The 14,936-nt window shown below is 42.4% G+C and overlaps 1 protein-coding gene across 2 annotated transcripts in view; it reads left to right on the forward strand.

Annotated features, from left to right (window-relative positions):
• Nucleotides 1-14,936, forward strand: part of LOC121531909 (transmembrane protein 266) — a 49,324-nt gene that overhangs the window by 13,361 nt on the left and 21,027 nt on the right. For both annotated transcript variants that reach the window (XM_041837456.2, XM_041837457.2), the window contains exon 3: nt 7,491-7,685. In XM_041837456.2, the coding sequence (XP_041693390.1) occupies nt 7,491-7,685 (195 nt within the window). The remainder of the gene's footprint in view (nt 1-7,490; nt 7,686-14,936) is intronic.

Here is a 14,936-nt window from a genome sequence, read left to right on the forward strand (position 1 = left end):
GGCTGACTAAATACTTTTTTTCCCCACTGTAGATAAATAACAGAGAGTAGCAGCAGCGTAAAAGAGGGGGTGGGGGTGGGGGGGGACAATACAAATAGTCCGGGTAACCATTTGATTAGCTGTTCAGGAGTCTTATGGCTTGAGGGTAGAAGCCGTTAAGAAGACTTTTGGACCTAGACTTCAAATCAAATCAAATTTTATTTGCCACATGCGCCGAATACAACAGGTGTAGACATTACCGTGAAATGCTTACTTACAGCCCTTAACCAACAATGCATTTATTTCTTAATAAAAAGTAAAATAAAACAACAACAACAACAACAAAAAAGTGTTGAGAAAGAAAGAGCAGAAGTAAAATAAAATAACAGTAGGGAGGCTATATAATCTCTCCCGAGTGGCGCAGTGGTCTAAGGCACTGCATCGCAGTGCTAGCTGTGCCACTAGAGATCCTGGTTCGAATCCAGGCTCTGTCGTAGCCGGCCGCGACCGGGAGACCTATGGGGCGGCGCACAATTGGCCCAGCGTCGTCCAGGGTAGGGGAGGGAATGGCCGGCAGGGGATGTAGCTCAGTTGGTAGAGCATGGCGTTTGCAACGCCAGGGTTGTGGGTTCGATAAAATAATGTATGCGCTAACTGTAAGTCGCTCTGGATAAGAGCGTCTGCTAAATGACTAAAATGTAAATGTAAATATACAGGGGGGTACCGGTGCAGAGTCAATGTGTGGGGGCACCGGATAGTTGAGGTAGTTGAGGTAATATGTACATGTGGGTAGAGTTAAAGTGACTATGCATAAATAATTAACAGAGTAGCAGCAGCGTAAAAAGATGGGGTGGGGGTGGGGGGGCAGTGCAAAAAGTCTGGATAGCCATGATTAGCTGTTCAGGAGTCTTATGGCTTGGGGGTAGAAGCTGTTGAGAAGCCTTTTGGACCTAGACTTGTCGCTCCGGTACCTCTTGCCATGCGGTCTGTAAAAGTCTGTAACTAGGGTGGCTGGAGTCTTTGACAATTTTTAGGACCTTCCTCTGACACCGCCTGGTGTAGAGGTCCTGGACGGCAGGAAGCTTGGCACCAGTTATGTACTGGGCCATACCACTACCCTCTGTAGTGCCTTGCGGTCGGAGGCCGAGCAGTTGCCATACCAGGCAGTGATGCAACCAGTCAGGATGCTCTCGATGGTGCAGCTGTATAACTTTTTGAGGATCTGATCCCATGACAAATCTCCTGAGGGGGAATAGGCTTTGTCGTGCCCTCTTCATGACTGTCTTGGTGTGTTTGGACCATGTTAGTTTGTTGGTGATGTCGACACCAAGGAACTTGAAGCTCTCAACCTGCTCCACTACAGCCCCATCGATGAGAATGGGGGCGTGCTCGGTCCTCTTCTTTTTCCTGTAGTCCACAATCATCTCCTTTGTCTTGATCACATTGAGGGAGAGGTTGTTATCCTGGCACCACACGGCCAGGTCTCTGACTTCCTCCCTATCAATAAGGGATCATAGCTTTCACCTGGATTCACCTGGTCAGTCTAATGTTTTGTACGCTCAGTGTATGTCCTTTTACATAATTTATCAACATTATCAGGCAAGTCCTTTCATGGTTATAGTATAGTATATAAGGCCTTTTTTCTATGTTATTTGCTTTCAGACCTCCAGATTCTGACAATGGTAATCAACTATATTAATCATTGAATTAGACAACGCATTGGTGAAATTCATCAATACTATGAATCCATACTCTGAACCATAATTTCAAAAGCTTTTGCTGTATGTTTTTGTCTTTTTGACAAGCTGCATAAACAATTCCTCCTTCAGAGACAATGAGTTGGACTTGGAAGGTTCAAGTCTCAGCCGGGTATTTTATTTTTATATTTCTATTGATCGTTGTGTGGTGATTTATGTCCCAGTGGTGTAAATACACTGGGGGCAGAGCCATGGATGCCTTTTATTATAGGGGAGTCCATTCTTGGCAATGATTACATTCCAGAAGGAAAGGGTCCTCCTAAAAAAGACAAAGCAACTATTAAAACCATTACAAAAAATATAGAATGTTCAAATGGAATTTCATGTCGAAGTCTAATATATTTTCCTTTATTACCTACATTATATCTGTCATGAGATACTTCTTACATTAGAACATATGCATTGCACCATGTTCTTTAAACTAAGGTTATCTGGTCCCGGGTACAGTGTTATTCAGATGGTGTGACTATGGAAGGTAGATCTCCCTGAGTATCGAGTGCCCTATGTTTAAGCTTCCTTGTTGCATTTGCTAATATTATATGTCTTTGAAAATATTTATAGCCTTTGGTGTGCTGGGTACCCTTGCCTTGCCTGCCAGGTGGAACAGCCTGGTCTCATAGACTAGACGTAACATAGTAAAACTAAATCCAGGATAGTAAATCCGGGATAGGGCTGTTAAGGTGACCTTATTACTGCCACACCGGCGGTCAAATTCCACGTGACCGTTTAGTCACGGTAATTAGTCTTCTCCAAGCTCTGATGCTGCTGATGTTCATCAGTAGCTTACCAAACTGGAATTAAAATGGATTTTTGGGGGGTTTGTATCATTTGATTTACACAACATGCCAACCACTTTGAAGATGCAAAATATTTTTTCTTGTGAAACAAACAAGAAATAAGACAAAAAAAAACAGAAAACTTGAGTGTGCATAACTATTCACCCCCCCCCCAAATCAATACTTTGTAGAGCCACCGTTTGCAACAATACAGCTGCAAGTCTCTTGGGGTATGTCTCTATAAGCTTGGCACATCTAGCCACTAGGATTTTTGCCCATTCTTCAAAGCAAAACAGCTCCAGCTCCTTCAAGTTGGATGGGTTCTGCTTGTGTACAGCAATATTTAAGTCATACCACATATTCTCAATTGGATTGAGGTCTGGGCTTTGACTAGGCCATTCCAAGACATTTAAATGTTTCCCCTTAAACCACTCGAGTGTTGCTTTAGCAGTATGCTTAGGGTCATTGTCCTGCTGGAAGGTGAACCTCCGTCCCAGTCTCAAATCTCTGGAAGACTGAAACAGGTTTCCCTCAAGAATTTCCCTGTATTTAGCGCCATCCATCATTCCTTCAATTCTGACCAGTTTCCCAGTCCCTGCCGATGAAAAACATCCGCACAGCATGATGCTGCCACCACCATGCTTCACTGTGGGGATGGTGTTCTCGGGTTGATGACAGGTGTTAGGTTTCCTTGATGGCCAAAAAGCTCAATTTTAGTCTCATCTGACCAGAGTACCTTCTTCCATGTTTGGGGAGTCTCCCACATGCCTTTTGGCGAACACCAAACGTGTTTGCTTATTTTTTTCTTTAAGCAATGGCTTTTTCTGGCCACTCTTCCGTAAAGCCCAGCTCTGTGGAGTGTACGGCTTAAAGTGGTCCTGTGGACAGATACTCCAATCTCCGCTGTGGAGCTTTGCAGCTCCTTCAGGGTTATCTTTGGTCTCTTTGTTGCCTCTCTGATTAATGCCCTCCTTGCCTGGTCCGTGAGTTCTGGTGGGCGGCCCTCTCTTGGCAGGTTTGTTGTGGTGACATATTCTTTCCATTTTTAAATAATGGATTTAATGGTGCTCCGTGGGATGTTCAAAGTTTCTGATATTTTTTATAACCCAACCCTGATCTGTACTTCTCCACAACTTTGTCCCTGACCTGTTTGGAGAGCTCCTTGGTCTTCATGGTGCCGCTTGCTTGGTGGTGCCCCTTGCTTAGTGGTGTTGCAGACTCTGGGGCCTTTCAGAACAGATGTATATATACTGAGATCATGTGACAGATCATGTGACACACAGGTGGACTTTATTTAACTAATTATGTGACTTCTGAAGGTACTTGGTTGCACCAGATTTTATTTAGGGACTTCATAGCAAAGGGGGTGAATATATATGCACGCACCACTTTTCTGTTATTTATTTTGTATAATTTTTTGAAACAAGGTATTTTTTTCATTTCATTTCACCAATTTGGACTATTTTGTGTATGTCCATTACATAAAATCCAAATAAAAATCAATTTAAATTACAGGTTGTAATGCAACAAAATAGGAAAAACGCCAAGAGGGATGAATACTTTTGCAAGGCACTGTAGGTCAACTTTTGTACTATGGGGGATAGAAGATTGACATAGGCTAGTGCTTTTGCTGTTCATTAGGCCTACTCATCTTGTTGGCTGACGAAAAGTAAGTGTGAACAGTTCTTCCAATATCTTCAATATGCACCTCGGAATTGGATAAGGACGCGCGCAGTTGCGTCCCCGATGGGTCTGTCTTCACTTCCCCGATGGGCCTGTGAGAAAGATCCGATCACCTGATGGAGAGCCATGTGAGTGAGAGGTGCACTCAGGGAGATTATCATTATTATATTCAGCCCACGGCACAAAACGGCAAAAGGCATAGATTTTTTAAAGGGGCATTACAGCCACACAAAGGGGATGCCGCATGGGAAATTCGAGGCATTATCAAGTGCTTGTCAAATTGTGAATGAGAGACTGACGAAGTGTGTACAGCCTGCGCAAAAAAACTAAGCAGAGCTCATGCCTTTCATGCGGCTTTTTTCAAATCATCATTAGAGTTGCATCATGCAGCCTTACAATGTATTAAAAATCAAAACATATAGCCCAACGTTTATAGAACAACTAAAGTTACATTAATAACTCTAAATTAAGCATATAGGAGTACCTATTTCTTTGTTAACCGCTCAACACAGAATGTCTGCTAAATGAACTAGTGTAGCCCACAGCCATATGGCATAGCCAGACGAGGACCGAACATAAGGACAACTGATATTCTGTTCTTCTGAAATAGACTACATTTACTTCATATCATGTTTCTTTAGACCTGTCTAAAATAAAATTATGGATTTATTGTGAAGGTGTAGGCTGTATTACATGGATTTATTAGACTTGTAGATGTTCTAAAGGTCTGCATCAGTGTCATACGCTATGTGTGGAAGCCAGGAGCTGCTAAATGTGTTTATGTAATTAATGCTCAATTACTGTGAAACCGGCAGTTATTTGTTTTACAATCACCGGCTGACAAAATTTATTGACTGCCACAGCCCTAATCCAGGACACGCAAATGAGTATGATATGTTGTTTGGTATGGTTACATAAGAAAGAATGTTACTTGAGGCAAAAAACGAAAGGAGGGTGGTTGGTCGGGGTGGATGGGTAGGAGTTTAACGTGAACATCTAGCAACCCAAATTTTAGCTAATTAGCAACTTTTCAACTACTTACTACTTTTAAGATACTTTGTAACTACCTAGCATGTTAGCTAACCCTTCCCCTAACCCTACCCTTAACCCTTTTAGCTAACTCTTCCCCTAACCCTAACCTTAACCCTTAAACCTAACTCCTAACCTTAACCCTGCCCTTCACCCTAACACTAACCCTAGCCTAGCTAACGTCAGCTAACGTTAGCCACAACAAATGTAATTCATAACATATCATATATTTAGCAAATACGTAACATATTGTATGTACGTTTTGCAAATTCGTAACATATTGTACATTTAGCAAATTCGTAACATATCATACGAATTGTAATATGTAAAATATCATACGAAATGCATGATGGACATCCACAAATTAATACATACCATATGAAATGTAACATATCATACTAAATGGACTGTCTCGGATTTACGTACAGAATAATACAAAATGCTCTGAAACCAGGTTGGGTGGAATGGAGCAGTATACCAATGTGCAGCCAGCCACCCCCTCCCCAGGATGGCAACAAGCCACTGAAGCGGCCTCTGCACATAATGGACCCTGGTCTCGTCTATGATTGTTTGGAAATGTGATTTTGATGCAGTGAACATTTTGTGTCTGTCATGACTGATTAGCATCTTTGTTTTTCAGCTAGTAAGGAGAGCTGCCAAGTGTACAGATAATGTTGGAATGCACTGGCTCTCAATGTTGAGCATGTGAGGTATGTGGGGGCATTCTTCCCTGAGGCAAACACATCCCAGTGGCCAATTGTTAGTTACAGCATCATATCACAAAAGAGGGTGTGTCTGCTCTGTGGAGTGGAGCACAGTGAAATGCATAGACGTAGTAAGGACTTATTTATAAGAGTACTATTACACCACCCTGTCGGACACTGTGTCTGAAATTATTGTGGGTACCTATGCAGATAAGAAAGTAACCTTTGAAGTAAGCAGGTATGTTAAGTAGGGATTAGTCATAAGTCAGTGAAGAGCAGGGGATGTTTTCCTCTCGAGGGCTGACTACATTAACATTTCATAGGTCTCTCTCTCTCTCTCTCTCTCTCTCTCTCTCTCTCTCTCTCTCTCTCTCTCTCTCTCTCTCTCTCTCTCTCTCTCTCTCTCTCTCTCTCTCTCTCTCTCTCTATCCTAGTGTGTACACTATTTACCTCCACATATCACCAGGCTGTTAGTCCCCAACTATCTACAGGCTCTCCAGCACAATATATTTTGTTCTCTCTGGCTTGTAATCAATGACCTCCCTTGCTAAGCTCTGGGGTTATTGATGTCTTCACATTGGCTACGCTGTGCCGAGTGCCAAGCAGGTTGAGACTCCTGTTCTTTGTTTGACCTCTTCTCGTCTTTACTGGCTGAGCTGGAGAGCAGATGGGGTCCTACCCACACCTGGGTTTTAGTGTGGAAAATGAATAGGAGAAAATAAGATTGCAAGCTAATGCATATTTCTGTCAATTACTGTCAAACGACAAAGTACAGCCATTTCATTATCAATGTTCTCAAAACAACCACTTCAGTCAGTTTGCAGAAGTGTACACAGGTGTACTGTTTGTCCTGAAATTTAAATAAATATTACAATTCCAGAAAGCAAATGTGCTTCAAATCCTTCAAATCTATCTATCAAGGCAAACAGTGCTAAATGTTATTCTTCTGTTTTCTTTTTCATATTTTGATATAAATCACACTAGTTATGTAATTTGAATAGGTACTTTGTTATACTGTTGTGCAGGGGTATTTAACGCTTAACCTACGAGGTCCAGAGCCTGCTGGTTTTCTGTTCTACCTGATAATTAATTGCACACACCTGTTGTCCCAGGTCTAAATCAGCCCCTGATTACAGGGAACAATGAAAAAATGCAGCGGCGCTGGCTTCCAGGTCCAGAGTTGAGTTTGAGGGCTGTAGTGGCAATATGCTGATATTTACTTTTAGATAATAGGTTTCACTATCTGCCTTGCTTATTTAGGTCAGGCTCTTCTAACAAGAAAACACCATTGTTGTGGATGTTCTATCTGATTTGCCATCAGATGAAGTACAGTTTGTGTAACCCTTTATTTGTATCCACTATGTAGGTTGTAATGTACTATTGTCCCTACATATCTCTGAATAAATGTGTTATAATAGATATTTTCCCTTGCCTTTTCAGTGAAAACCTAAACTCTGAAGTACTGTTACCATGAGATTGTGAGAAAATATTAATTTGCTTAGTTGAATATGTGAGCACTACTCACAGAGTGTCCATTGTGTTCTGTACATTGTGTCCTCCAGGGCCCCTCCCCAGGCACAGGCCAGAGCCTCAGAGCTGGAGGTGATCTCCCAGCAGGTGGAGGAGGACAACCAGTGTCACGCTCCGGTTCAGGTGGTCAGCTTTGCTTACAGAGACCTGCCTCTGGCCGCGCTGGACATCTCCCTGGCTGGATCCCAGCTCATCTCCAACCTGGACGAAGAGGACAACAGAGAGGGGTAGGTGGACACATAGATTGTACCTGAAAACATCTCCCCTGGGTGTTTGATAATTGTACTATTACCATAACTGACACAGAACTAAGCACAATCCATAATCTACCTTGACAGAGAAAATGTCTGCCTTCATTCTCTATCATGCTAGTAATAGCTCATCATAATGGTACCTGACGATACTGAGTCACTCAAATTCACCTCTCATTATAACGGTGGTGAGGGATCCTCTGAGGATATGTGTCTGTGAATACTTCAGTGTCATCCTTACATTGTCAAGGCATTAACTGACATGCCAGTGAGCCTACACTATTTGTCTCAGTGACATAATTTATCTTTGCTATAAAAATATTCCTCCCTTCAACGTGCACTTTTGGCTCACAACAAATAGTTTTTTTAGTGTCTTATTGTTCCTGAAATGTCAAGCGCTGGTGGCTGTGTTGTCTATGCCCATGGGCCTGGTTCGTCCTGGCTGGACATGTTTCTCACATGGCCCTATCACTGCGCTGTAGGCTGAGTGTGTGTGTACAGGACACACCCCCTCTCATTCTACCTGTCCTCTCAGGAAGCGTGACCCACAGGCCGTTGGCACGCGGCAGCATGGCGCTCTCATCTGTGCAGAGAAAGTAGACAAACACCACAAGCTTCATTAGAGCATCCGCCCACCACGACACACCATCCAAGGCCTGCTCTGTTAGCTGACCTCACCACGCCCTGCTGGGACCTGGCCCAGCGCAGGACTCTGTGGGACGCAAGGGGGGACAGATGGGTCATAGACCCACGCCACACATCCAGGCCACAGAGTGCAGGAGCTGGCAGCGCTGGCATCACTGTGGGCATCTCAGGAAAACATGTCCATATGACACTCTATCACCCCATGATAGAGCACACAGTGATGTGGAAAAGTCATGGTATATCAAGTTGCGTCTCTAAGGGATTTCAGAAGTCAGACTTTTCTGGTTCAGACCCTGGCTAAATAGCTATTTGTTTTGATGAAAGGGAATTAAATGATTTTCTTGATTGGAATCATATTTCCCTCCAAGCCTTAGAAATATTATTTTGTCCTATAGCGCCATCACACTAGTAAGAAGAGGCAGAGGTGCCAGTGAAGCTGGAGATATGGCATGTTCATTGAACTCTTTCGATTGGAATTCCACAGATTACCAAACCACAGGCATTCCAAGGCCTACTCATCACCAGAGTTTCATTGTGGGCTCATGTTTCCATCCATTGGAATCATTTGTGGAAACAGAGAAATATGCAGCTACGTCATGGTTTCTTGTTTACTCTGTGACTCATGTCTGTAGCATTAGAGGAATGACAGAGAGCTAGGTAGGTATTGCACATTGTCATTCATTACACTCATTTAAATATAGACTGAGTGTACGTTCTGATTATTTATAAAGCATTGTTATCCCTACACTTATGCACATTATGTTCCTTAACCATTAATATTATTTCAACCTTGTCTTAATATATTTAAAAGCAAGCTCTCCAAAGTATAATAAAGTGCTTTCTCTAAATGTAGGGCCTTATGTCAGGGTCAATATTTGGCATAAACACAGGAACTGATTATGTACAAAATCACATTTTGATGATCTTTTTCCTGATACTACCTCATGTTTGTTCTTAGATGTCCATATAAGATTAGCTTCACAATTCTGCTAAACGAGACTGACATTCCAGACAATGACTAAACATAGTTTTAAACCTGACAGAACACATTTCCTATCCCAACACCAAGTATGAACACAAACTGACTATTATTGGTCCACATGATCAAATGTGGGTCTTCATCAACACGTTTCTTTATGTGTGATTTAGTTATCAATCACATATAATAACATTGGATTTCTTAGCTGAATGTGTTTACCATCAGCACTGGGAAGACTTTGGTAATGTTGATATACGCCATGGTTAGGTTTTTAGGTCTCTGAAACTGGCCTGAAATCAGGCTGATTAACACTAAATGGAGCCCAAACCTTTAAAGAGGGCTTTGTTGTGCTCTGTATATCAGTGAAACAGAGGAGATGTGGTGCATGTGGTAGGTTTTGCATTGTATCTAGCTGCTGCACATGGCTTTCTATCAGCAGACGTGGGCGATTATGTAGGAGGTGGATGTTCTTGCGGACTACAGGGGGCACATACAGTACTAGCAGATTCAGAGCAGTGTTGAGCTCTGTGGAGTTATTAATAGATTCCTGGATGGAGCTACCTTCTTGCCCAGAACATGCTAGAGACTACGGTGATGTGGCCTGCTGCTTTCCTCTCCTATCACCTTATTCACCTCTTCTGATTAACCTGTCGTATGCTTTTGTCATGTTATGACATTCAGCTTCTGAAAATCATCAGCATCATCACAGGGTTGTGGCATTTCAACCTTAGACCATAGAAAGCAGATCCCAGCCTTTCATTGGTCAAACGTACAGTCTGGTTGTTAGCAGTTTATGAGTGTAAGCGGATTATGTAAGGTCTGTTGGTCGAGATGTGAAGCTGCAGCATTAAGGTGAATTAGTGAGAGTGACGCCCTCTTAGTGACCTATATGGTGGGTTGACCCTTCAGACCAAGACTCAGTGGAGTCCAGGAACGTCATTTATAAACGTTGCGCATGTACAAAATATACCCCAAAACAGTTTTCCCTCAAAAGTTGGAATTTATAAAAAACTAAACTTGCTGTGAGAATGTCCTTACCTCCATGCAAACTTTAGACCATGCGTACACACATTTTTCTAGTGGTTGAAGTATTGTATTGCAGGCAGGCAAGTAAGTATTTTGTGCAAATGGCGCACAGGATGACACGCTTATTCATAAAAAAAATCAACAAAAGGAAAACATAATAACAAGTTGCAGCCATTTGCCGTTAGTAAGAAGAGAGAAAATCTATGTGTGTTTTATTTTTGGAATCTTAAGTAATTAGACATAGGAATCTATTTCCTATTTATTTTATTTTCATAACCATTGCAGAATAAATTCCTCACCTTTTCTGGCCGTGATGGGTTCATATTCCCGAAGTAGCCATACAATGAATTACCATGCACATCTCTCATTTGGGCCTAGTAGCCTTGTAAAAAGGCTATGTATTTCAAGTTTTGCGGTGTACGATCCCATAGGCAGCACGGTTTATAATGCACAGTCAAATTTAACATGAGAACAGACAGTTGATATTTTACATTGAAGTAAAGTGCCTTCGGAAAGTATTCAGACCCTTTGACTTTTTCCACATTTTGTTATGTTACAGCCTTATTCTAAAATTGATTAAATAAAACATTTTCCTCCGCAATCTACACACAATACCCCATTATGACAAAGCAAAAACAGGTTTTTAGAATGTTTCGTTATTTTAGTAAAAATAAAAAACAGAAATACCTTATTTAGATAAGTATTCAGACCCTTTGCTATGAGACTCGAAATTGAGCTCAGGTGCATTCTGTTTCCATTAAGCATCCTTGAGATATTTCTACAACTTGATTGGAGTCCACCTGTGGTAAATTCAATTGATTGGACATGATTTGGAAAGGCACCTGTCTATATAGGTCCCACAGTCGACAGTGCATGTCAAAGTAAAAACCAAGCCATGAGGTTGAAGGAATTGTCCGTAGAGCTCCGAGATAGGATTGTGTCGAGGCACAGATCTGGGGAAGGGTACCAAACAATTTCTGCAGCATTGAAGGTCCCCAAGAACACAGTGGCCTCCATCCTTCTTAAATGGAAGAAGTTTGGAACCACCAAGACTCTTCCTAGAGCTGGCCGCCCGGCCAAACTGAGCAATCGGGGGAGAAGGGCCTTGGTCAGGGAGGTGACCAAGAACCCAATGGTCACTCTGACAGAGCTCTAGAGTTCCTCTGTGGAGATGGGAGAACCTTCCAGAAGGACAACCATCTCTGCAGCACTCCACCAATCAGGCCTTTATGGTAGAGTGGCCAGACGGAAGACACTCTTCAGTAAAATGCACATGACAGCCCACTTGGAGTTTGCCAAAAAGCACCTAAAGACTCTCAGACCATGAGAAACAAGATTCTCTGGTCTGATGAAACCAAGATTGAACTCTTTGGTCTGAATCCCAAGCATCTGGATGAAACCTGGCACCATCCCTACGGTGAAGCATGGTGGTGGCAGCATCATGCTGTGGGGATGTTTTTCAGCAGCAGGGACTAGGAGACTTGGCTTTGGGACAAGTCTCTGAATGTCCTTGAGTGGCCCAGCCAGAGCCCGGACTTGAATCCAATCTAACATCTCAGGAGAGACCTGAAAATAGATGTGCAGCAACACTCGCCATCCAACCTGACAGAGCTTGAGAGGATCTGCAGAGATGAATTTGAGAAACTCCCCAAATACAGGTATGCCAAGCTTGTAGCGTCATACCCAAGAAGACTTGAGGCTGTAATCGCTGCCAAAGGTACTTCAACAAAGTACTGAGCAAAGGGTCTGAATACTAATGTAAATGTGATATTTAAGTTGTTGTTTTTGTTTTTTTGCGAACATTTGTACAACCGGTTTTTGCTTTGTCATTATGGGTATTGTGTGTAGATTGATGAGAAAATAAAAACAATTTAATCGATTTTAGAATAAGGCTGTAATGTGACAAAATGTGGAAAAAGTCAAGGGGTCTGAATACTTTCAGAATGCACTGTATACATGCACAGTATGCTACAGCTGTAACTACTGTAGGAAAATAAAAATAAATACACTAGCCTAGTCAATGTTTCAGAATTCAGTCCAGCATATTCAGGTTGGGGGAAAAAGTTGATGCAAAACATTGTTGAATTCAAACATTCTTCTGACAGGTCCACAACAATTTGCCATAGTTTTTTATTTCAGAAACTGTCACAGTCCTTTGCCAAATACAGAATAAGTTAGTGCAAAAGATTAAAAGATTCTGCCAACACCTCCAAAAACATTTGATAAAAAGTAGCTTAATTCCAATAGTTCCAAATTATACAGCATTCTTGTCACCATAAAAGGTGAATGGAGGGTGATTTCCAGGTGGAGTTATAATGCTCATTCACACGCGCACAGTTTAACACAGTTTTACTACGGGTCTGATTTATAACAGGAAACATGCGTATATGTGGCGTGCGCCAAGTTTATAAATCTCAATATTTTTATACGTACATATTATTTTCAGAAATGGCGCATGCAGATATTTAGTGTAAAATTCATGCAAAGGTTATAAATGAGGCCCCAGGCCCCTCCAGAGCTGCCCCATGGGCCAGGGCTCCTCTCTGAGCTGCCAACCCATGCCCACAGCCCCTCTCTGGGTATATCAACGTCACAATCAGCATGCCACCCCCAGCCCCAAGCTTCCAGCAGCAGGAACAGCAGCATATGCCACTGATCTCAACAGGCCAGTGTGTGAAGTGTAATGCGCCACAGCAATGACAGATGGTTCATGTGGGTCAACCTGGCGCTGTGACTGGAGGAGAGCGAGAGAGGAGGGACCCTCACCCTGCTCCCACAATCCCATTCATTCACAAAGCTGCCTGCCAAAGGTTATTGGGAAATGGCTCCATTTGATGAATGTGGACTGGTCTCCATGTTGGGTGGAGGTGGAAGGATTGACTCTGTGGTGTGCTGTGCTCTGCAGTGAGAAGCACAGGGCTGATACATACAGTGATGGTGAGAGGTATGGTGCTAGATTAGCTTACGCATGGCCAGACTAGTGCAGGGTAGATTGATTACAAATTTGCTGTGAGTGCCCTACTGGGATCAAGTCCTCCGGCTACTTATCCTGCAACCGTTGAGACATGACTGTTGCTCAGCAAAAATGTTACAAACGATGCAGTTAATGATACTCACTTGTACATTTCAACAGACAGTAGAATTAAGATTGAAGTGATATGAACATCACAGAATGTAAGAATACAGCACAGAATTAATTTTAACTGAATCTTGACAGGAGTAATATATAGCAGAAGCCAGAGACATATTCTACTTAACTGGTCTCTGTAGATGGATTTCTGAAAAGAGTAGAGGGGACTCTATTTCAAACACACAGAGGAACAGTCCTCTTCATCAAATTGGCTGTGCAGCAGGTACCACATGCCAGGTAGCACAATAGATGACATTTATGGGCATTGTTTAAGGGTTTGTTAATATTCACAGACATATAAAAAATATATATACAGTTAAAGTCGGAAGTTTACATACACCTTAGCCAAATACACTGCTCAAAAAAATAAAGGGAACACTAAAATAACACATCCTAGATCTGAATGAATGAAATAATTTTATTAAATACTTTTTTCTTTACATAGTTGAATGTGCTGACAACAAAATCACACAAAGATTATCAATGGAAATCAAATTTATCAACCCATGGAGGTCTGGATTTGGAGTCACACTCAAAATTAAAGTGGAAAACCACACTACAAGCTGATCCAACTTTGATGTAATGTCCTTAAAACAAGTCAAAATGAGGCTCAGTAGTGTGTGTGGCCTCCACGTGCCTGTATGACCTCCCTACAACGCCTGGGCATGCTCCTGATGAGGTGGCGGATGGTCTCCTGAGGGATCTCCTCCCAGACCTGGACTAAAGCATCTGCCAACTCCTGGACAGTCTGTAGTGCAACGTGGTGTTGGTGGATGGAGCGAGACATGATGTCCCAGATGTGCTCAATTGGATTCAGGTCTGGGGAACGGGCGGGCCAGTCCATAGCATCAATGCCTTCCTCTTGCAGGAACTGCTGACACACTCCAGCCACATGAGGTCTAGCAGTGGCTTCTGGAGCAGTGGCTTCTTCCTTGCTGAGCGGCCTTTCAGGTTATGTCGATATAGGACTCGTTTTACTGTGGATATAGATACTTTTGTACCTGTTTCCTCCAGCATCTTCACAAGGTCCTTTCCTTTGATGTGCACTTTTCGCACCAAAGTACGTTAATCTCTAGGAGACAGAACGCGTCTCCTTCCTGAGCAGTATGATGGCTGCGTGGTCCCATGGTGTTTATATTTGCGTACTATTGTTTGTACAGATGAACATGGTACCTTCAGGCGTTTGGAAAATGCTCCCAAGGATGAACCAGACTTGTCTACAATTTCTTTTCTGAGGTCTTGGCTGATTTCTTTTGATTTTCCCATGATGTCAAGCAAAGAGGCACTGAGTTTGAAGGTAGGCCTTGAAATACATCCACAGGTACACCTCCAATTGACTCAAATTATGTCAATTAGCCTATCAGAAGCTTCTAAAGCCATGACATCATTTTCTGGAATTTTCCAAGCTGTTTAAAGGCACATTCAACTTAGTGTATGTAAACTTCTG

This window comes from Coregonus clupeaformis, chromosome 19 (genome assembly GCF_020615455.1).
Source record: "Coregonus clupeaformis isolate EN_2021a chromosome 19, ASM2061545v1, whole genome shotgun sequence".
In the NCBI taxonomy this organism is placed as follows: domain Eukaryota; kingdom Metazoa; phylum Chordata; class Actinopteri; order Salmoniformes; family Salmonidae; genus Coregonus; species Coregonus clupeaformis.